Genomic DNA, 23,303 nt, shown 5'->3' with positions numbered 1-23,303 from the left:
TGAAGCACCTGGCTGGCTCAGTCAGTAAAGGACATGACTCTTGATCTCAGGGTTGTGAATTCAAGCCCCACATTGGGCATGGAGCCTATTTTTGAAAGAAAGAAAGAAAAGAAAGAAAAGAAAGAAAAGAAAGAAAGAAAGAAAGATTTAAGAAAGAAAGAAAAGAAAAGAAAAAAAGAAAAAAAAAAGAAAAAGAAACAGTGCTTCAGGAGGCCCAGTCCATATTTTCCGATGGGTATTTACAGTTGTCGTATAGTCTTCCTGGTCTAGATACCATTTACCAATAAGGGGTCATTTTTAATCATAAGCAATATTGCCTGACATCACAGTTGACATTCTATTATTTCATCTTGTAGATTTCCAGGGAAAACAGTGCCAAAAGTTAAACTTGAAGTCATTCTACCATGGAGAAAAAGAAAGGGTTCTATTATTAACCTTCTTTATTCTTGGCAGTCCAGGGCAGCATATCAAGATCCAATCTTCTATCTTGTTGCTTTGCCACTCGTGGCTTCTATTTCCAAGGTTACTTTCTAGTCCCAAAAGCCTGCTGAAGCTCTGGCCACCACATCCATGTTCCAGCAGGAAGAAAGAGAAGATGAACTGGCCCACTTCCCTTTATGTCTTAAAATTTAAGGAAACTTTCCAGAAGCATCTATCACTCAACACTTATAATTCCATGTCACTGGCCAGAACTTAGTCATATGGCCACATATATGCATACACATGGGCAAATTGATAACCTGAATAATTCTGGGATTGTTACAAAATGAAAAAAGAAAAAACAGATACTGGGTCAGGTAATTAGCAAGATGAGTCAGAAATAGTATGATGAAGAAGCAGGAGAGACTCAAAGAGTGAGAGGGACTTGACCATTACTGGCTTTAAAGAGAAGAGGACCATAGCCAAGCAATGTATGCACCCTCTAGAAGGTGGAAATGGCTCTCAGAGGATAGTAAGAAAATGGGACATTGATCCTTCAATTATAAAGAATTGAAATCTGCCAATAACTGAATGAACAAGGAAATAAGAGTCCCCAACCCCAACCTCCAGTAGAGAATGAGGTCCTGCCAACACTCTGATTTTAGCCTAGCCCATGTCAGCTAGCTGACCTACACTTGTGTCATTTTAAGCCACTACATTTGGAGTCATTTGTGACAGCTGCAATAAAAAATGATACACTTACCTTAATGAAACTTCCAATTTAAAAGACTTACCAGAGAAGGGTCCCTATAGTCATTTATATCATATTTTTAAAAATTCAATTCATATCTGGTCCTTAATAACTCTGGTATATTAAACTGTACTACAATTGGAAATGTGTGTAGAGTCAACAAAACTAGTAAAATAGTGAACTGAAAAGCTACACAGTCAATTATTTTATATAAAAGCTCCAAAAAGTTTGTTACTAGTTACTATGAGAAACATTTCATCTAGGAGTGATTTCTAAGGCAGTATCTTGAGTTTCCATAAATACAGAACCTTCTGACTCAGAAGGGATATCAGTAAGAGACCCAGAATTCTCCATCTCCAAGTTCAGTGGTTTCCCCTGTTCATAACTCAGGTTTGAACTATCTTTCATTTGAATCTCTTGCTCTTCCAGCTCCAAAGGTTTCTCTGAGGCTGGAGCTACCACATCGTCATCTTCACTTTCATGCAGAAAGCTACAAATCATGTTGGGTCTATAGGAGAAATCATTGTCCTTGATCTGCAGCCATTCCACACCACCTGGTAAGGGAGGGTGAGGGATGGGAGGACAAACCAAGAAAGAAACATGAAAAAGGAATTTCAGGCACTGAAGTAGATTTCTCTTTAATTTAAATTTTCATCCTATGGATACACGTCAAAGTAAAATCCCAAGGTAAAGCAATGAACAGGGTGCCCATAACTACTGATAAATAATCATGGAATTTCCATCTTATCTGGAGATTTTAGAATGCCTATAGTGTATGCAACATCAAAATCACTAAAAACGGAATATAGTCAATAATATTTTAGTAACTTTATATGGTGACCAGTGGGAACTACACTATATGGTGAGCACTTTGTAATGTATATAATTATCAAGTCACTATGTTGTATGCCTGAAACTAATATAATATTGTATATCAACTATACTGCAATTAAAATTTTTTCTTAATTCAGACTAAAAATAAATCTCTAAAAAAAAAATCACTAAAAGTAATTAACTTTAGTTACCATTCCAACCTCCTTTTCCAGAGTCCAATTCCCAAATCATCCTGAGAGATCACTGAGCTCTCACTGCCACCTCACACCTTATAGAAAATTCTGTCACTTCCATACGATTTTCTCCTCAGTTTTCGTAATGGATGATACCACCCTATCGTCTTTCAAGTCAACAGTAACATGTCATTTTGAGTTGGAACATCCAATGATGAAGTAAGACACCTCTCCAAAAAAAACAAACAATAAAAAACAAAAACTTGAAAAAAATTGTTTTCCTTCTCGTACTTACAAAGCCCTAACCCATCAATGAACCCCCCATAATCAAGAACTGCTTCTGGCACAAAAACAGACACATAGACCAATGGAATAGAATAGAAACCCCAGAACTAGACCCACAAACTTATGGCCAACTCATCTTTGACAAAGCAGGAAAGAACATCCAATGGAAAAAAGACAGTCTCTTTAACAAATGGTGCTGGGAGAACTGGACAGCAACATGCAGAAGGTTGAAACTAGACCACTTTCTCACACCATTCACAAAAATAAACAAATGGATAAAGGACCTGAATGTGAGGCAGGAAACCATCAAAACCCTAGAGGAGAAAGCAGGAAAAAACCTCTCTGACCTCAGCCGTAGCAATCTCTTACTCGACACATCCCCAAAGGCAAGGGAATTAAAAGCAAAAATGAACTACTAGGACCTTATGAAGATAAAAAGCTTCTGCACAGCAAAGGAAACAACCAGCAAAACTAAAAGGCAACCAACGGAATGGGCAAAGATATTTGCAAATGACATATCGGACAAAGGGCTAGTATCCAAAATCTATAAAGAGCTCACCAAACTCCACACCCGAGAAACAAATAACCCAGTGAGGAAATGGGCAGAAGACATGAATAGACACTTCTCTAAAGAAGACATCCGGATGGCCAACAGGCACATGAAAAGATGCTCAACGTCGCTCCTTATCAGGGAAATACAAATCAAAACCACACTCAGATATCACCTCACGCCAGTCAGAGTCGCCAAAATGAACAAATCAGGAGACTATAGATGCTGGAGAGGATGTGGAGAAACGGGAACCCTCTTGCACTGTTGGTGGGAATGCAAATTGGTGCAGCCACTCTGGAAAGCAGTGCGGAGGTTCCTCAGAAAATTAAAAATAGACCTACCCTATGACCCAGCAATAGCACTGCTAGGAATTGACCCAAGGGATACAGGAGTACTGATGCATAGGGGCACTTGTACCCCAATGTTTATAGCAGCACTCTCAACAACAGCCAAATTATGGAAAGAGCCTAAATGTCCATCAACTGATGAATGGATAAAGAAATTGTGGTTTATATACACAATGGAGTACTACAGGGCAATGAGAAAGAACGAAATATGGCCCTTTGTAGCAACGTGGATGGAACTGGAGAGTGTGATGCTAAGTGAAATAAGCCATACAGAGAAAGACAGATACCATACGTTTTCACTCTTATGTGGATCCTGAGAAACTTAACAGAAACCCATGGGGGAGGGGAAGAAAAAAAAAAAGAGAGGTTAGAGTGGGAGAGAGCCAAAGAATGAGAGACTCTTAAAATCTGAGAACAAAAAAAAAAAAAAAAAAAAAAATCTGAGAACAAACTGAGGGGTGATGGGGGGTGGGAGGGAGGTGAGGGTGGGTGATGGGCATTGAAGAGGGCACCTTTTGGGATGAGCACTGGGTGTTGTATGGAAACCATTTTGACAACAAATTTCATATATTGAAAAAAAAAAAAAGAACTGCTTCAATGATGCTAATCATTTCTTCTTTTATCCTTCTGACCCTTTCAGTCAAATATTTTCAGTGGTTCCTCATTAATTTCCATAGCAAGCCTTAGTTATACCTTCAAAATGCCATTAGATATCTCTAAGATACCACAACCTATCTTGCCACCCTGTTCACACTTCCATCTGCTCCTATTCACCACCAGAAGCTAAGTCTTCTGTGACTGTTTGTTGAACCATCCTTATGGCTGATGCCATGTCTTCTCATATGTTACTACTATAAAATCTCCTTCTATCACAAGTTGATTAGTCCTTTTCCCTCCAGCCAGCTTCAACCATTCTTTCATTATTTTTTTCCTGCAATACCATCATTCGCATAGTCACCAGGTTCAAAATCTTGAAGCCATCCATCCTATTGCCTATTCTGTTATTTAGCTTAAATATTTGGCACATAACAGAAACTTAAAATAAGTTGAATGAAACGGGTATTGAGTCCCATTCACACATGTCCGTTTCAGTGTGACTGACTTTAGAGTGCAAACTCCCAGAAGTCAGGGCCCACATCTCCTTTTCTTTTGTTCTGCCTGCAGCATATTGCCATGTTTGGTAGCCTCCAAGATGGTCCCCAAAGATCTTCACCTTCCTGGTATTCATGCCCCTGTGTCGTCCCTTCCCATAATAAATAAGATATGGCAGAAATGACAGAATGTGACTTCTAAGGCTAGTTCATAAAAGATATTGTGGCTTCTATGTTGTTCTCACAGATCACTTGATCTGGAAGAAGCCATCTGCCATGTCAGGAGCGCACTTGAACAGTACTATGGGTAGGCAAGGTCCTGAGGCATGCTGCTAACAGACAGCATAAACCAGCCAGGCATGTGAGTGAGCCAACTTATATTCAGATGTTCCACATTACTCAAGCCTTCAGATCCCTTCTTCAGTCCAGCCAACATATTGACGGTAACCTCAAGACAGACACTGAACCAGAACCACCTGGCTAAGCTGAACCACCTGGCCAAATGCCTGATTCACAGAAACTGTGTAAAATATTTTTGTTGTTGTTTTAAAACCATTAAGTTTAGAGGGAATTTTTTATGCAGCAATGCATAACCAATATAGCCTTGAGCTAACTAACGTATTGGATTAAACAAAACACGCAAATCTTCCCACGGTCGACCTGGTGGTTTATTAAAGACTCTAGGAAAGGAAATTCTACAACTTCCTGCTTTAAAAAAATATATCAAAATAATAGCTAAGCTATCTGATATGTATCTGCCTTTTAAGTCCATTCTAGAACTTCAAGTACCTCTTTCTTCCTGTTATTTTATTTTATTTTAATTTATATTTTGTTTTATTTTAGAGAGAGAGAGACAGAGTGTGAGTGGGGAAGGGGCAGAGAGAGAGGGAGACACAGAATGCAAAGCAGGCTCTAGGCTCCAAGCCGTCAGCACAGAACCTGACGCGGGGATCGAACCCATGAACCATGAGATAATGACCCGAGCCGAAGATGGACACTTAACCGACTGAGCCACCCAGGCACCCCTCTTCCTGTTACTTTCACGAAATGCTAAAAATGGGGATAGTTTTGGGATATACATGTTAAGAACAAAGATTTTTTATGTACTTATATGTAACTGGTATAATTAATTTCTACATGATTAATGTGCCTTCATATGTTTATTCCTCAAATATAATAAATCAAGCCACAAATATTCATCACTAGGGTCATGTTTATCAGAGTTTGAAATATGTCTTTGAGCAATGAGCTTTTTTTTCATTAGCAAATTTTTTAAAATGGAAGAATAGATGACACACAATGTGACATTAGTTTCAGGTGTACAATACAGTGATTTGAAAAGTCTATATATTATGCCATGCTCACAACTGCAGCTACCATCTGTCACCATACACCATACGACACTATTACCGTACCATTGACTATATTCCCCATGCTGTGTCTTTTATTCGAGTGACTTACTCATTCCATAACTGGAAGCCTGTATCTCCCACTCCCCTTCACCCATTCTGCCCATCCCACCACCCACCCCTCTGGCAACCACCAGTTTGTTCTCTGTATTTATGGGCCTGTTTCTGCTTTTTGTTTATTAGTTTGTTTTATTTTTTTATATTCCATGTATAAATGAACTTACTTCACTTATGAGCAATGAACTTTTAAGCTTCCAAGTAATTATTTGCTCATCTCCACAAATATGTGCCTACTATGGATGGGTTCAAGAAGCACTAGTTCAAAGTCTCTACTCTGGGATGACCAGCAATTGGAGAAGGCTCAGCGGATGCAAATTAAGAATGAGATTTAGGGGCACCTGGGTGGCTCTGTCATTAAGCACCTGACTTCAGCTCAGGGCATGATCTCACCATTCCTGAGTTCAAGTCCCACATCGGGTGAGCTTGAGCCCTGATTCAGGAGAACACGAGCGCTGCATCGGGTAAAACATGAGCCCTGGATGAGCCCTGCTTCTCTCTCTCTCTGCCCCTCGCTCATTTGTGCTCCCCTCCAACTCAAAAAAAAAAAAAAAAAAAAAAGTCTTTGGTCTAAAACCTGTGAGTCCTTCCCTCACATATAGAGCCAGCTTCTTCCAGTTGCGAGCTTCTTGGGAAAGGTTGCCACCGCTGCCACAAGTTTCCAGGAGATCCTCTGGGGTTACACCTTGACGACACAGATCCTGTCGTCTCCATTTACAAAGAAGTTTTAATTAAGGGGATGGGGTGGGTAGCAGCTGCTGAATTCCCTAGGGGCTGAAAATCTATCAAGTTTCTTGACAAACTCCTCACAATTGTTTCCACGCAAAGCAGATAAAAGATTTCTTATACGTCTCTAGTGCCCTCTGCCACACCAGAATTCAAATAAATTTTAAATCTATGTTTGATACTTTTCATGGAACACCCTCAATTTTCATATTACATAGCTATTACTACAAAGTACAGGAATGTCCTGGCAGCAATGTGTCATTATCAAAGCCGATACTAAATCACCTACTTTCAGAGAACTAAGTGAACTAACCTATGTTTTCTTCTCCTTCCTTCTTTTCTGTCAGAAGAGTTCTTGTCATGCTGAGCTTCTTCATTGTATGACACTTATATTTTAACACCGTTCTATTACTGCCTTCTGCATCACCTAGAACATAAAATGAACTCAATTATTTTATTGTTGATGCCATCAAATAGTCATGTTAAGCCCCAACAATTCCGGTTCAGAGTCGCCTGGGTGGCTCAAGTGGTTGAGCGTCCAACTTCAGCTCAGGTCATCATCCTGTGGTTCGCGGGTTCGAGCCCTACATCCGGCTCTGCACTGGTGGTGCTGAGCCTGGTTGGGATTCTCTCTCTCCCTCTCTGCCCCTTCCCCACTTGTGCTCTCTTTCTCTCTCAAAATAATTAGTAAACTTAAAAAAAATTTTTTTAAATAATAATTCCAGTTAAAGAATTACACTAAACTACTTCCTGTAGAAATAGTGTAGTAAGTTCAAAATTTAACTCATCCCTCCTGCTCCCAGCACAGAGAAGTAACAGATAAAATACATAATAACTGAAGGCAAAACAGGACTCAAAAACAGCAAACATCTCCAGAGGACTAAAACACAAAACTGCGAGTGAAATTAAAGCTATAGGCCTGTTAGGCTCCAGCCCTGAAGTACAGAAGTGGGGCCAGGAAGCTGGCCTTACAGGGTAATGAGGTCTCAAATTCTACCACTCAAAATGAAGCACCGAAGTCAGACCTACTACCTGCAGCCAGAGACTGGAGTGAGGACATTCCCAATCACGAAAGAAGGCTCAGAAAAAAACTTGCTGCCTGGGGGTACAGCTTTATAGGAAACCGTGGGCACGGGCAAGAGGGAGGATGAGGCTCTGAGCTACAGGTGTGAAGCACAATGAAAATTTGCACATGCTGTTACATGAGTGTAACCGATACTACCCTTTAGAAAGGATCACAGTCATATCTGTTTGGTTGAACCACATGAAACGGTCCATATTCAGTCCAAGCTGATCACTTCATATGGTTAAACCTAACACACACTCAGCAACCTAGTAATTCCATTTCTAAGCATATATGTTAGAGACATGTTTACATACATGCACAAGAAGACACACAAATACTCATGGCCGCATTTCTGCAATGAGTTAATATGTATAATTAAGATCAGAGGCTCTGGACCAGACAACCTGGGTTCAAATCCTGGCTGTCGCACTTCGTGTATGACCTTTGGAATGTTACCTACCTCTCTGTGCTTCAGTGTTTTCAAATATAAAATGAAGACAGCAATGGTACCTACCTCACAGATGTGATGAGGATTAAATGAGTTAATATACATGTGGCATTTAGAACAGTGTGTAACAAATAGAAGGCATTCAATAAATGTTCAGAGGTATCAATATTTAATGGTAAAAATAAAAGTGATCAACCTGTCCAGTAACTGGAGAATAAATTGCGGTATGGTCACAAATAGAATACTAAGCAACAGGGAAAATAGAATTATACATACCGATATGTATAAATCTCAAAACCTATCTATAACTGAAAAGGGTTATAGAATGATACATGTAATTTATATCAAGTTTGAAATTATACTAAAACAAAAGCTATTTATTGTTTGTGGATGGATGGATGTGTGTATACATATACATATATATATACATATACATATATACACATATATACATGTATATATATATATATATATAACAAAATCAAATACAGGAAAGAAATACATCAAATTCAGAATAGTGATTATCAAGTCAGAGGAAGGGACATATGTTTAGAGAGAGGTATACAAGAGGCTTCAAATGTATCTGGAATGTTTTTTAGCTATCTGGCAAAATGATAGGATTTGATACAGCTAGACAATGGATACATGAGATGTTTAAGTTTAACATTCACTGTACATAAGTTTGTAATATTTCACAGTAAAAAGATCTGAGTCAGCACTGCAAGCACTTACCATGTTCAACATTTTCTTCAAAAATAACACAGGTCCCAAGAGTGTCTGCAGAAAAGTTGAAAGCAACTTGTTGAGAAATAACAATGACTTTCTGTGAGAAGCATATAAAAAAAGAAGTTTCATCTATCTGACATCCTCCTACCTTCATACTCTCCAGCAAAGACATAACTGTCCACTTGCAGAATGGGCCTCTCAGTGTCAATTCCCTACAACAGAACACAGGATCATAAAAAGTCATCACTAGAAAAAGCCTTGCAGGGTTGGGTGAAATGAGTGAAGGCAGTCAAAAGATATAGACTTTCAGTTATAAAATAAATAAGTCCTGGGAATGTAACGTACAGCATGGTGATTCTACTTAATAATACCATATTGTACACTTGAATGTTGCTGAGAGTAAATCTTAAAAGTTCTCGTTATGATGGGATGCCTGGCCAGCTCAGTCTGTAGAGCATGCAACTCTTCATCTCAGGGTCCTGACTTCAAGCCCCACAATGGGCACAGAACTTACTTCGACAAACAAAAACTCTATAAGAAAAAATATTGTAACTGTGTGTAGTGACGGATGTTAACTAGACTTCTTGTGGTGATCATTTCCCACCACACATACAACTATTAAATCATTATGTTGTACTCCTGAAATATAATGTTATATGTCAATTTTACGTCAATTAAAGCCACAAAAGAAAGAGCACTCAATACATAACCTTGCTACCAAGGAGAGTGATCTCCACAACTGGGGAACCTCTGGAGCTTGAACTAGCAAGTACAAGATAAGCTAAAAATGCTCTGAATACAGCAGTTAAGGGCCTGAAGAACACTTAATTCATATCCAAGGAGTAACGTGTATTTCAATCAACATCCTCCTCAAGGTAAGAGCAGTGTTGTCCACAATAGCTGAAAGATTTTAAAGTAAAGTGATAAAACAGATGGTAACTTATGACACCATAGCTCAAGTCAACAGCAGAGCTTGAGGTCTTATAACTTTAGTACGAATCTCCCTTCTCCAGGTGGTGTCTGCGTGCACATCTGAGCTCTCTTCGCTGCGTTTTTTCTCCCGCACTCACTATCTAAAACAATGTGGGTTTTTTTCAAAATGTATTGTTCCATCTCAAAATGCTACGCCCTCTAAATCTTAAACTCTCGCCAGCCACACATTCAGACCCTCAGGCCGAGTGTGGCATTTTCTCCCACAATCCCTTTGTACTTCTACCTAATTGTCCTTAGAATTCAATGCTTTGTAACGAGGAATAGATCTTCGGGGATACGTATTTCTTTCATTCTTGTTTAAATGTAAGAAAACCTACAAATATCCTCTAACTCTAGAAGACTCACCAAAATCTTGCATTTATTTTCACATTTTGATAGAAAGTCTGAGTCAATAATTCCGGACAATTCCACCAGAACCAACTGCTCCTGGTGGAAGAAAGAGGAGTTAACATGCTAGCACCGCAGTGTGCAGAAAGAGGCAGTTAACAAGAGAAGCCAAAACTCCCCAATTCAACGACCCCAACCTTTGTGAACACTAAGTCCTGCTTTCAACGAGAGGAAGCAAGCGACGTTACCGAAAGCGACTGCCTCTACTTCCCCATTCTAACGACCGTGTGGCAGTCAGGGCAGGGGCCCGCCCTCCTGGCCTTACGCGCTGGGGACTCTGCCTCCCGCCAGCCGCATCCCGACTCCCTGCCCCACACGCCGCCTCCGCCGCACAGGCCGCGGCAATACCACTCACTGCCTCCTCTTCTTCCTCTTCTTCCTCTCGGCTCCGCTCCTCCGTCGCCGCCATGATACCGCACCTTTTCGGAACCTCCGAGTCACAGGCCACGCCCTTCACGGCCGCCATCTTGAGTACGGGCGGCAGCTCCCGGTCCGGCTGCCGCTCTGACCCCGCGGACTGCTCCTGCCAGGACGCGAGATGGCCGCCTCCGTGCCCACGTGGAAGTCCGGTCCGGGCCTCCTCCTTGTTCCTTTCTCGAGAGCAGGCCCTGGGCTCTAGTGGCTGCTGGCCGGGGACGGCCTACGACCGAAGACGCCTTCGGACTCTGGGCCCCGGGTTAGGGGAGAGAACTGGGGAGGGAGAGATGATAAAGCAGGTGCTTGCAAAGAAACCACTTTGTGGGAGGGAAACGGAGAGGCCTCGCTTTGCCCCGAGCCTACATTTCTTGGAAAGAAATTCTTTATAGCGTGTGAGCACTGCCCCTCAATTCAAGTTCTCCGTGAGCCGAGTTAAGGGCACATTTCTTTTTTTTTTTTCAATATATGAAATTTATTGTCAAATTGGTTTCCATACAACAGCCAGTGCTCATCCCAAAAGAAGGGCACATTTCAATGTAATACCTAAGGAGCACGCGCTGCGCTGCTCAAAAAAAAAAAAAAAAAAAAAAAACCCGCTAGAAGGTAGGCTGGGGTTTCAGGCAGGCCAGCTGCACGGGATCTAAGGTAGAGAAAGGGACTCAGCCAATCGTACGCTAATCAGATCGCCATAGGTGCTGTAAGACAAACATTGTCCTGGGAATACAGAGACCTGGGGAGGTGGAGTTTTGAACAGGATTTTCTCAAACTCATGGTTTCTCTGATTGTAAAATAAATGATCTTTGTACATGAGACAGGACGATCTAGCGCTGAAGAGCATGAGCTTTAGGGTCTAATACTTGTCCAGTTCAGCAGCATTTTTAGCAGCAAAATCTTAGGCAAGTTGGTTATTGTGAGGATTAAATGAGACAATACATGTAAAATTTAGCCCAGCATTGGGCATATATTAAGCACTGAACTATATTTTATCTGTTAGTAGTGACATACAAAATTTTAGAGTATTGACTTTTTTTTTTTCCAAAAAAATTTTAATGTTTATTTATGTTTGATGGTGGAAAGAGGGAGACAGAATCTGAAGCAGGCTCCAGGCTCTGAGCTGTCAGCGCAGAGCCCCACATGGGTCTGGAATCCAGGAACCGGCAGATCATGACCTGAGCAGAAATTGGATGTTTAACCGAGCCACCCAGTTGCCCCTAGAGTATTGTCTTTTAAAAAACACTTTGGGGTGGGGAGTGGGGGGAGGGCTGGTAGCTCAGTGGGTTGAGCGGCTGATTCTGGACTTTGGCTCAGGTCATGATCTCAAGTTTTGTGGGTTGGAGCCCTGCATTGGGCTCTTTGCTGTAAGCATGGAGCCTGCTTAAGCTCCTCTGTTTCTCTATCTGCCCCTTCCTCATTCGCACTCTGTCTCAAAAATTTATATTAAAATTATATATATGTACATATATATATACACACACACATAGCCTTCCTTTTTTTTTTTTAATTATAAACACCTTTTTTGAGGTAGTCAGTTTGTATGTTTTAAACTTGTTTTCTCACCATATGTAGTATCATGGATGTTTATTCCAAGTTTTCCATGGTAAATACTGATCTACATCATAATTTTTAGTAATGCGTAATGTTTATTGTGTAATGTTGATATTACACAACGCTTGGGGCACCTGGCTGGCTCAGTGGGTGGAGCATGCTACTCTTGATCTCCTAGTGGTAAATTTGAGCCCCGTGTTGGGTTAGAGATTAACATCTTTAAAAAATATATTACATAACACTTTAGTAAACATCTTTGTACTTTTTTACCCAGTTGCCCCATTAAAGAAATAGGATATCATAGCTTTAAAAAAAAAAAAAAAGAGCACTTGGCCTGTTAGAAGTTGTAGATTTGGGGGCGCCTGGGTGGCACAGTTGGTTAAGCATCCAACTTCAGCTCAGGTCATGATCTCATGGTTTGGGGGTTTGTGGGTTCCAGCCCCATGTTGGGCTCTGTGCTGACAACTCAGCCTGGTGCCTCCTTGGGATTCTGTGTCTCCCTCTTTCTCTGCCCCTCCCCCGCTCATGCTCTGTCTCTCAAACACAAATAAACTTAAAGCAAATTCGTTTTAAATTGTAGATTTGAATTCTAGCTCTGAAATGTAATAATTGTGATCTAGGACAAACTGCTACACTTTCTAAACCTCAGTGTTCTTATTTATTAAATGAAGATTAAAATATTTTATATTTATTGTATATTTTATATTTGAAGATTAGATCATGTTGTAACTAAAAGTGCTTTGTTGGGGTGCTTGGGTGTCTCATTCAGTTAAGCGGTTAAGCGTCTGACTTTGGGTTGTGGCCCAGGTCATGATCTCACGGTTCACAGGTTCAAGCCCCGCACTGGGCTCTGTGCTGATATTCTCTGTCTCCCTCTCTTTGCCCCTCGCCAGCTAGGGCTCTCCCTCTCTCTCTTTCAAAATGCATAAATAAACTAAAAAATAAAAAAATAAAAGTGCCTTGTAAATTGAAAAATTACAGAACGTGTCAGATTTTATTGGAGTAAAAGGGAAGATAATGAGAAGGATAATCCAAGCTGAGGGAACAGCAGCCACAAAGACTTGAGGAATGAGAAATGTGTGTTTTGCAAGGTCAGTGTAACAATTCAAGATGTCCCTTTCAAATAAATAGCTTCATATTTCTAATCAAGGTTATTCCTGTTTACTATTTATGAAGTAATTATTATTTTTATTTATTTTGAACAACTTACAAGAGGATATGGAGTGAGAAGTTACCTTTCCATCCCTGTTCCCCAACATCCTCTTTCTGTAGGCAACCATTTTTACCCATTTCTTATATGTCATTTCAGAGATATTCTATGTATTTACAAAATCATGGATACAAAATCTATATAAAGTAATTTTAATATTATAACTTAGCACACAGACTAGAAATCCATTCCCTTGGGCGGACTGGAGTCATTATAGTATTGGCTTCATAGCCTAGAGCTCAAGCTCTTTGAAAATTAGCTTAAAGTTTGAAACATCTTGGACAGTAAAACAGATATTTATTGGGCATAATAACCTGTCAGCATCAGCCTTGAAAGAGGAAGAAAAGAGAAGGCTTTTGGTGATTGGGAGGAATTTCAATGGTTTGTAATTGGAGTCCATTCTTCTTTTTTTTTAAGATTTTTTTTTTTTTCAGTAATCTCTACATCTAACGGGGGCTTCAAATTCACAATCCCAAGAACAAGAGTCTCATGTTCTACTGATTAAGCCAAGCAGATGCCCCTGGAATCCATTCTTTTTTTCTTTTTTTTAAGCTTATTTATATATTTTGAGAGAGAAATTGTGAGAGTGGGGGTGGGGCACAGAGAGAGAGAGAGAGATTGAATCCCAAGTAGGCTCCATGATGCCTTCGAGGAGCCGGACTCAGGGACTTGAACCCATGAACCATGAGATCATGACCTGAGCCGAAATCAAGAGTCGGATGCTCAACAGACTGAGCCACCCAGGTGTGTGCTCCTTACCCCCTCCCCCGCCCCGAGTTCATTCTTAATTCGTTCTATTCTCAGGGTGCCTACCTGGCTCAGTCAGTAAAGCATGCAACTCTTGATCTCTAGGTTTTGTAGTTCAATCCCTATGTTGGCCATAGAGCTTACTACAAACAAACAAACAAACAAACAAACAAAAAACCATTCTATTCTCAATCCTAAAAAAGATAAAAAGTCTCAGATCCCAGCTTAAAAAGACTAAATTATCTTTACTTCAATATAGAAGAGGGGCATCTGGGTGGCTCAGTCGGTTGAGCGTCCGACTTCAGCTCATGTCATGATCTCGCAGTTTGTGAGTTCAAGCCCCGCATCGGGCTCTGTGCTGACAGCTGGGAGCATGGAGCCTGCTTCAGATTCTGTGTCTCCTCTCTCTGCCCCTCCCATGCTCATGCTCTGTCTCTCTCAAAAATAAATAAACATGAAAAAAAAAAAGAAAAAGAAGCCAATATCTGGCTGTCTCAGTCGATAGAGCTAGAGCATTCCTTCTGGCTCTTGATCTAGGGTGGGGAGCTCGAGTCCCACACTGGGTGTAAAGGTTGCTTTAAAAAAAGGGAAGTGGGGTGCCTGGATGGCTCTATCAGTTGAGTGTCTGACTCTTGGTTCCAGCTCAGGTCATGATCTCACAGTTTGTGGGATTGAGCCCCATGTCAGGCTCTACACTGTCAACCTGGAGCCTGCTTGGGATTCTTTCTCTCTCTCTCTTCCATTCACGTGGCTCTCTCTCTGTCAAAAATAAGTAAGTAAACATTTAAAAAAATGGAAGTAATAAACCAAAGGTGGCAGATCTATATATGGAATCTTATTTGCCAACAAAAAGGAATGCAGTACAGACACATGCTACAACATGGATGAACTTGAAAGCGTTACACCAAGAAGGCAGACACAAAAAGCCACATACTGAATACTTCCATTTAGTTATTTTATTTTAAGTAATCTCTACACTCAGTGTGGGGTCTGAAACTCACAACCCTGAGATAAAGAGTTGCATGCTCCTCTGAGCCAGCCGGGCGCCCCTTGAATGCTTCCATTTATAGAGATGTCCGCTAGGCAAGCCTATAGAGAGAAGTAGATTAGTGGTTGCCAAGGCCTCGGGGGAAGGGGAATGACTGCGGCTGGGTGTGTGGTTTGTTTGGTGGGTGATGAAAGATTAGTGGTGATGGGTGCACAACTCTGTGAATATACTAAAACCCACTGAGTTGTATACTTTAAAATAGTGGATTTTATGGTATGTGAATTATAACTTCATATAGCCGTTTTTAAAAACAACAACGATAATAGAAGCTGCTCATTTTAAATGGAACGGGGAAAAGAAATTGCTTAGATGATTAAGGAAAAAGCCACCTCTTTGAAAGCCACCTCAGGGCCAAATACTATGGCAGCTGCAGAGCAGAAATATAATTTGGCCCCGGATCCAAGAAGATGGCCTAAGAACCCATGCTGGAGGAGGTTGGGGGGAGTTGGTAAGGGTCAGGTGTCATTAGCTTGTTTTAACACTTTAAGCCTCATGGCAGTCTCAAGAGGTAATTATTATCAAGAATGATGTTCAAAACATGTAACTTACTTAACAGGATGACAGGAAAATTTAGTCTCTGTCCATTTGCTTTCTTTTATACTCCCAGATATTACACACTATTTGGAGAGAACTTTCCAGTCTTCAGCCCACATTGGTTACCACTGAAATTCCCATGGTGGAAGTCACACGGGTCCTTGAAATGCAGGGACTCTGTTTCCCAGAGCCCCAGAATCCCTGCTGTGTTTGGAAACCGTGATGTTTAGAGGGCTAGCCTTTCTAAGCAGAGTACAGATCTTGGCACCTGTTCAGGGTGCTGTGAGGGGAATGAAGACACACAGGTTTACACTTCTTCCCAGACTCCAGTTTTGAATAAAGGCACCCTCTCCCCCTTCCTTTCCTTGTCAGACATCTAGCGTGATTTCTTTTCTTTCTTTTTTTTTTTTTTTAATTTTTAATGTTTATTTACTTTTGAAAGACAGAGAGAGACAGAGAGAGTGCGAGCAGGGGAGGGGCCGAGAGAGAGGGAGACACAGAATCGGAAGCAGGCTCCAGGCTCCGAGCTGTCAGCACAGAGCCCCACGCGGGGCTTGAACCCACGAGCCGTGAGATCATGACCTGAGCTGAAGTCCGACGCTCAACCGACTGAGCCACCCAGGCGCCCTCTAGCGTGATTTCTTTAGGGAGCTCAGACTCTAACAATGGACAGGAAAAGGCATGGTCTTCAAGTAGCTTCAGCTTTACATTCATTAGATATCAAGACGATGGAATACAAAAGGCCTAGGTACCTGCTTGGAAGGGATAAAGGGGAATATGTAGGGTATTAGTATCTCCATAAACTATCCTGTCGTACCAATAAAATCTTTTTGAAAAAATCAAATCTTGTCTTGTTGGTTTTAAGAGTCAAAGAAATTCGCTCACATAATTATAACTTGTGAGCTTCACAGCTCAAAGTGCTAACTGGAAAGAGATTTGGTGGCAGTGTCTGTCCCAGTACAGTAGTTACTGGGACATTGCGAGAAAGGGGATGGTATGGGGGAGGAATAAAGGGTAATGGTCTGGTTTCCGGGGCGCCTGGGTGGCTCAGTCGGTTGAGCGTCCGACTTCAACTCAGGTCACGATCTCGCGGTCTGTGAGTTCGAGCCCCTCGTCGGGCTCTGGGCTGATGGCTCAGAGCCTGGAGCCTGCTTCCAATTCTGTGTCTCCCTCTCTGCCCCTCCCCCATTCATGCTCTGTCTCTCTCTGTCTCAAAAATAAATAAACGTTAAAAAAAAAATCAAAAAGGGTAATGGTCTGGTTCCCTTCAGTCCCATAAAGGAAGAAAACGCCTTTCTAAGTGTTCTAAATAATGAGGCTCTACTGCTAAGAAGTAACAAAATGAAGGAAAATTTGTAAGTTGGTTTAAAAAGAGCCGTGATGGAGACAATTTACCTGATTTTCTATAGCCACAGAGCAAAGAGAGAAAAAAATCTATGGAATTTGGTGGGGAGGGCCAATTGATTTTAATTGCAGTTAATAAGAGGAATCTTTTGAGAAAATCAGAAATATAATTTTTAAAAAATATAAACAGGGTGTTGTGTTCAATATTTAAAAGCCTGCCACTAGGAGGAGACAAATGAATTAAAAATTGTTTAATTGGCTCTTTTTCCTCTAGAACACATGTTCTTAATTGAGAAGAACCTGTACAAAAAAATATATTTAGTAGCAGAATTCTAGTACGAAAGACTTTAGCGGAGGGGTGCCTGGGTGGCTCAGTCGGTTGAGTGTCCAACTCTTGGTCTGGGCTCGGGTGGTAATCTCACGGTTCATGAGTTTGAGCCCCACATTGTGCTCTACACTGATAGTACAGAGTCTACTTGGGATTCTTTCTCTCCCCTCTCTCTCTTTGCCCCTATCCCAGTCACGCTCTCTCTCTCTCAAAATAAGTTTAAAAAAAATGTTTTTTAAAAATAAAATAAAATATGGGGCGCCTGGGTGGCTCAGCCGGTTAAGTGTCCGGCTTCGGCTCAGGTCATGATCTCACGGTCTGTGAGTTCGAGGCCCGCATCGGGCTCTGTGCTGACAGCTCAGAGCCTGGAGCCTGCTTCAGATTCTGTGTCTCCCTCTCTCTCCGCTCCTCCCCTGTTCATGCTCTGTCTCTCTCTGTCTCAAAAATAAACGTTAAAAAAAATTTTTTTTAAATAAAATAAAATTTACATCCAAATTAATTAGTATATAGTGAAGCAATGATTTCAGTAGATTCCTTAACGCCCCTTACCCATTGAGCCCATCCTGCTCCCACAACCCCTCCAGTAACCCTCAGTTTGTTCTCCATATTTATGAGTCTCTTCTGTTTTGTCCCCCTCCCTGTTTTTACATTATTTTTGTTTCCCTTCCCTTATGTTCCTCTGTTTTGTCTCTTAAAGTCCTCATATGAGTGAAGTCATAGGATTTTTGTCTTTCTCTGACTAATTTCACTTAGCAGAATACTGAGGGCTTTGAATTCTAAAGAAAGCAGTTTACACTTAATTTGGTAGCGGGGTGGCCCTTTTGGAAACTACTGAAGTGGGTTGTAGGCAGTAGTGAAATGAAACAGCCACATAGACTGAGGGCAGAGAGACTAGGTAGAGTCTGCCGAGTCCTTCTCAAACCAGGACCCAGGTCCCCTGAATGAAGCTCCTGCTAAACCGAAAATGTTCTCTAAATATCCATTTGGCTCACTGGCAAATAACTAAAAGCTTCTTTCATTTTTATTTTTATTTTTTGAGAGAGAGAGAGAGAGAGAGAGAGAGAATCTTAAGCAGGCTCTATGCCCAGCACAGAGCCCAGTGCAGAGCCCGACATGGGGCTTGATCTCACAACCATGAAATCATGACCTGAGCCCAAATCAAGAGTCGGATGCTTAACCAACTGAGCCACAAAGATGCCCTAACCTGCCTAACTGTTTTGAAGATAACAGGAGTCTACCGAGATATGTCTCCAAAGTGGGCAGAGGAAGAGTTAAAAGCTGCTAAGGGCTATAATCCTGAAGGACACCCTCCTCCTCACCCTTTATAGTTTCTCTGCTGTTAGAGGTACTTTTTGGAAAAGTTTGAGAATACTGGTGTAGGTCAAAAATAAATGACAGTTTGGAACACCGTGATGAATTCTATGGTTGAAGAGCCAGCTTCAGCCACCCCTGTGATAGGTGGCAGAATCTGTAGAATATGGCTTCAACTTAGATGGATAGGATGAGGGGAAGGGAGAGAAGAACCAATAGAAACATCTAAATTAGTATGAGTAAGAGAAGAGCCTGGGTGACTGGGTTAAGTAGGAGTTGTTTTTTGTTTTGTTTTTGTTGTCGTTAAGACCCAAGAAAAATGTGAGGAGGAGCTTGTAGGAGGGACCTTATGTTGAGGTTGGCATTAGACACTGAGCTCCTTGGACCAGTGAGGTGCAGCTACTGCTAATAGTCGAAATGTAGTCATGGAACTCAAGAGGGCTTGGGTTCTAGAGGTCTTTTGGGGGGGGGCAGGGGTAAATTCTACAGGTATTTTTATTTATTCATTCATTCATTCATTTTTAAAGATTTTCTTTTTTAAGTATTCTCGTCACCCAACGAGGCTCTAACTCACAACCTTGAGATCAAGAGTCACGTGCTCCACAAACTGAGCCAGCCAGACACCCCCAGAGGTGTTTTCATTAAACAAACAATCAAAAAACCAAAAAAAAACCCAACGTTACAGCTTTTCCCTAAAATCTGTTCCCAAGAAATTTCAGATAGGTGGGTTCCTCAAGAGAAAGGGTAAGAGGTCATGATAGAAAGGAAATATCAGTGTGGGGAAAACAAGCATTTAAATATTATTGACTTGGGGCACCTGGGTGGCTCAGTCAGTTGAGCTTCCGACTTCGGCTCAGGTCATGATCTCACGGTCTGTGAGTTTGAGCCCCACATCGGGCTCTGTGCTGACGGCTCAGAGCCTGGAGCCTGCTTCGGATTCTGTGTCTCCCTCTCTCTCTGCCCCTTCCCAGCTCATGCTCTGTCTCTCTGTCTCACTCTCAAAAAAAAAATAAACATTAAAAAATTTTTTAAAAAAGAGACCTGAGCAGAAATCAAGAGTCAGACACTCAACCGACGGAGCCATCCGGGTTCCCCAAGAAGAAAGTTTTTTAAAATCTCCATTTATGAGTCAGAAAGTCTGTTCAGAAGACTGCTATTGTTGACACAAGGCAGAGCCCCAGCTGCTCTATCCAAACAGAGAAAAGGGTCCGTAGTAACCAGGCCAGTGGTTTTCGAGAGTGGCCCCCAGATGTAGACAGCATCACCTGGGATTCTGCTACAAATGCACATTCTCAGGCCCTACTCCAGATACTAAATCAGAAATGCGAGGAATGAAGCTCAGTACTTTGTGGTTTCACAAGCTCTCTGGGTGATCCTGATGCCCACTTAAGTTGAACACTGAGCTAATAGGCCAGGTGGATTTTTTTTTTCCTTTCAAGAATTTGAAGTGAGCTATGCAGAGAGAATCAGTCGGTTGATTGTGGGGAGAGAAGCTGAAAGTCGGTTCTAGAAAGACTATGAGTCAGCTGAAATTATGAGTAAGCAGCAGCTATAACTAAACGGGGTAGTCAGCAGGTAGTCATAGAGACAGGAGGAATGGTGTCACGCCTGTGGTTGGAGAAGACTTCATTCCTGCTGCAGCCAAGAGTGACAAGCGAGCCCAGCCGCTGCAAGTGTGTGCAGTTTGTCCAATTCCCTGTTTGTTTTCCTTCCCAGTTGAAGCCCGATCATATTGCTATTCTTAGGCTCCTTTGATATTCTTATCTCCTTCATAGTCATGTGCATCCTTAAAATAGCCAAGCTGCCCATTACTTTAGGTGACCCAAGTGAATCTGCATTCCTGAACCATCAAAAGCTGATCTAGCTTCAAAGTAGATGGAACAAAAGTTTAAATTAAAAACAAAAAAACCCCCCCAAAAAAACAAAAAACAAAAAAACTCATGAAAAAGAAAAATTATGGGGGCACTTATTTTTTATTCTTTTTTAAAAATAAAATGATCAATCATCTTACCTATCTTCTAAGTAGACACTGCCATAGTTAAGTATATTCACATATTTGTGCTACCAATGTCCAGAACTTTTCATCTTGCAAAGAAATACTTTTTATTTATTTATTTTATTTTTTAATTTTTATTTTTTAATGTTTATTTATTTTTGAGAGAGAGAGAGACAGAATGTGAGTGGGTTAGGGGCAGAGAGAGGAAGACACAGAATCCGAAGCAGGCTCCAGGCTCTGAGCTGTCCGCACAGAGCCCGACGCGGGGCTCAAACTCACAAACCGTGAGATCATGACCTGAGCCGAAGTCGGACGCTCAACCGACTGAGCCACCCAGGTGCCCCTCAAAGAAATACCTTTTTAAAAAAAGTTTATTTATTTTGAGAGAGAGAGGGAGAGAAGGAGAGCACAAGTGGGGAGGGGCAGAGAGAGAGGGAGAGGGAGAGAGAGAATCCCAAGCAGGCTCCACACTGTCAGTGCAGAGCCTGACACGGGGCCCAAACTCATGAAATGTGAGAACATGACCTGAGCCGAAACCAAGAGTCAAATGCTTAACCAACTGAGCCACCCAGGTGCCCCAAACTGAATAACTTCTAAACTTCACCATCAGGTCTAATGCTCAGGTTCATACATGGAGGTGTTTGTTTCGTCTTACCTTGTTCTTCCTTTTTTTTTTTTTTTAAGTTTTATTTACTTAATAAATAAAGTCCCCTGACAGGGGCTCAAAAACACGACCTGAAAATTAAGAGTTGCATCGTGTCCTGACTGAGCTGGCCAGGTGCTGCTACTATTCTTATTTTTAATCTCCTTATTCAGACAGTCCCTCTGAGAAATTACTGTCAGTTTTTTAGCTGGAATGTCTTTTGACCTCTCCTCTCATTTCCCTCAGCTGTTGCCCTAATCCACATCTAAACCGTCCCACCCTTAGATTTCAACATTTTCTGCGTATGGTGTCTTTTTTCTTTGCTGTAATTTAAAAAAATTTTTTTCATGTTTATTTATTTTTATGTTTATTTATTTTTGAGACAGAGAGAGACAGAGCATGAGTGGGGGAGGGGCAGAGAGAGGGGGAGACACAGAATCGGAAGCAGGCCCCAGGCCCTGAGCTGTCAGCCCAGAGCCTGACACAGGACTTGAATCCACAAACCACAAGATCATGACCTGAGCCGAAGTTGGATGCTTAACCCACTGAGTGACCAAGCACCCCTACATGTATTTATTTTTGAAGGAGAGAGAGAGAGAGAGAGAGAGAGAGAGAGAGAGACAGAGCATGAGCGGGGGGAGGGGTAGAGAGAGAGGGAGACACAGAATCCCAAGCAGGCTCCAGGCTCTGAGCTGTCAGCACAGAGCCTGACGCAGGAGAGAACACGGGAGCGAACTGTAAATTAATGACCTGAGCCGAAGTCGGACACTTAACCGACTGAGCCACCCAGGTGCCCCTCTGTAATTTTTATGTTTCATATTTTTCATATTGATCTTCTAATTGCATCATCATGCAACACAGGTAGATCTGTGAACAGTAAGGATTCCAGCAACCATTGGTTAGTGAGGCAGCAACCTAGCCTGGCATTGTCAGTGCCTTAGGACCCCGCTCTGCCTGGATCTTTGATCTCTCTCATCTGGCAAAACAGGGGCTGAACTGCAATAGATAATCTCTAAATTTTTTCCATCCATGACATTGCCTGTACCATTATATTTTGCCTTATCATCTCGATGGCATTTCCCTTTAGCCTATTTACAACATAATACTTAAATAGCTTGGTCTTATAGAATTAATGTTTTACTATCAATACATTTCAAGGAAGGCAGTCAAAGTTCTAAGAACAAAACTGTCATACTTAGGGTGTTACAAGTGTTTTAATTTGTTATGACAGCTGGTTTGGTATCAGAACGTACCATACCTTATCAAACCTCACACTCTTCCTTTCCACCCACCAACTAACCCTTTCGTTCCAACCAAACCAATCTGTTGAAACTCTTACCTCCTGCCCTTTTTTTTTTTCTTTTTGCCACAGGGCCTTTGCTAATGCCATTTGCTCTGCCAGGCTACCCACTGCCCCTCAGTCCATGCCCATTACTCCTCTCACTCCGAGAAACTGGTCCTGACTAGCTTACTGTAATCTTACATTTATTCCTTAAACATACATTTACTGAGCACTTAATGTTTGCCAGGTCCTCCTTCCACTTTTCCTATGAGTTTCTGTATGCAACTGTTAAATTTAATTAAACAAGGAGCCCATTAGATTCAGGTGGTTGTAATGAACCCACAACAAGCAAACCAAAATCTGAGCCTGTAAATGCTTCAAGTCTACAAAGTTGAAACCTAAGGACAAGGAAGCACAAAAGCCAAATAGGCTTTAAGCTACAGTCAATCATGGGGCGCCTGGGTGGCTCAGTTAAGCATCCGACTTCGGCTCAAGTCATGATCGAGGGGTTTAGGGGTTTGAGCCCCATGTTGGGCTCTGTGCAGACAGCTCAGAGCCTGGGGCCTGTTCCGGATTTGTGTTTCCCTCTCTCTCTCTCTTCCCCTCCCCCACTCACACTCTGTCTCTCTCAGTCT

The 23,303-nt window shown here is 41.6% G+C and overlaps 1 protein-coding gene across 2 annotated transcripts; it reads right to left on the bottom strand.

Moving 5' to 3' along the window:
• Positions 1-1,353: 1,353 nt before the first annotated feature.
• On the bottom strand, positions 1,354-10,959 carry GTF3C6 (general transcription factor IIIC subunit 6). Of its 2 annotated transcripts, none has more exons than XM_042986998.1 (6): positions 10,619-10,959; positions 10,222-10,302; positions 9,032-9,095; positions 8,890-8,955; positions 6,957-7,070; positions 1,354-1,725 (listed from the first exon to the last, which is right to left on the bottom strand). In XM_042986998.1, exons 1-6 carry the CDS (start codon positions 10,727-10,729, stop codon positions 1,427-1,429), a joined length of 735 nt encoding a protein of 244 aa, XP_042842932.1. In that variant the 5' UTR covers positions 10,730-10,959; the 3' UTR covers positions 1,354-1,426. The 2 variants fall into 2 exon arrangements, with proteins under 2 accessions (XP_042842932.1, XP_015391515.1); XM_015536029.2 differs by having other exon boundaries at positions 8,890-8,934; positions 10,619-10,917.
• Between the last annotated feature and the right edge of the window lie 12,344 nt (positions 10,960-23,303).

This window comes from Panthera tigris, chromosome B2 (genome assembly GCF_018350195.1).
Source record: "Panthera tigris isolate Pti1 chromosome B2, P.tigris_Pti1_mat1.1, whole genome shotgun sequence".
In the NCBI taxonomy this organism is placed as follows: Eukaryota; Metazoa; Chordata; class Mammalia; order Carnivora; family Felidae; genus Panthera; species Panthera tigris.
Note: the sequence above shows the minus strand (reverse complement) of the source record. Positions and strands in the feature narration are given on the sequence as shown.

What these genes read in the sequence shown, in the direction of transcription:
- GTF3C6 (XM_042986998.1), bottom strand. Translation starts at nt 10,729, where the DNA reads ATGGCGGCCGTGAAGGGCGTGGCCTGTGACTCGGAGGTTCCGAAAAGG. An exon ending in AAAATAAATGCAAGATTTTG is followed by an intron (nt 9,096 to 10,221) that starts GTGAGTCTTCTA and finishes GTTCTGTTGTAG; the next exon opens with GGAATTGACACTGAGAGGCC. An exon ending in TGAAGAAAATGTTGAACATG is followed by an intron (nt 7,071 to 8,889) that starts GTAAGTGCTTGC and finishes TTTATGTTCTAG; the next exon opens with GTGATGCAGAAGGCAGTAAT.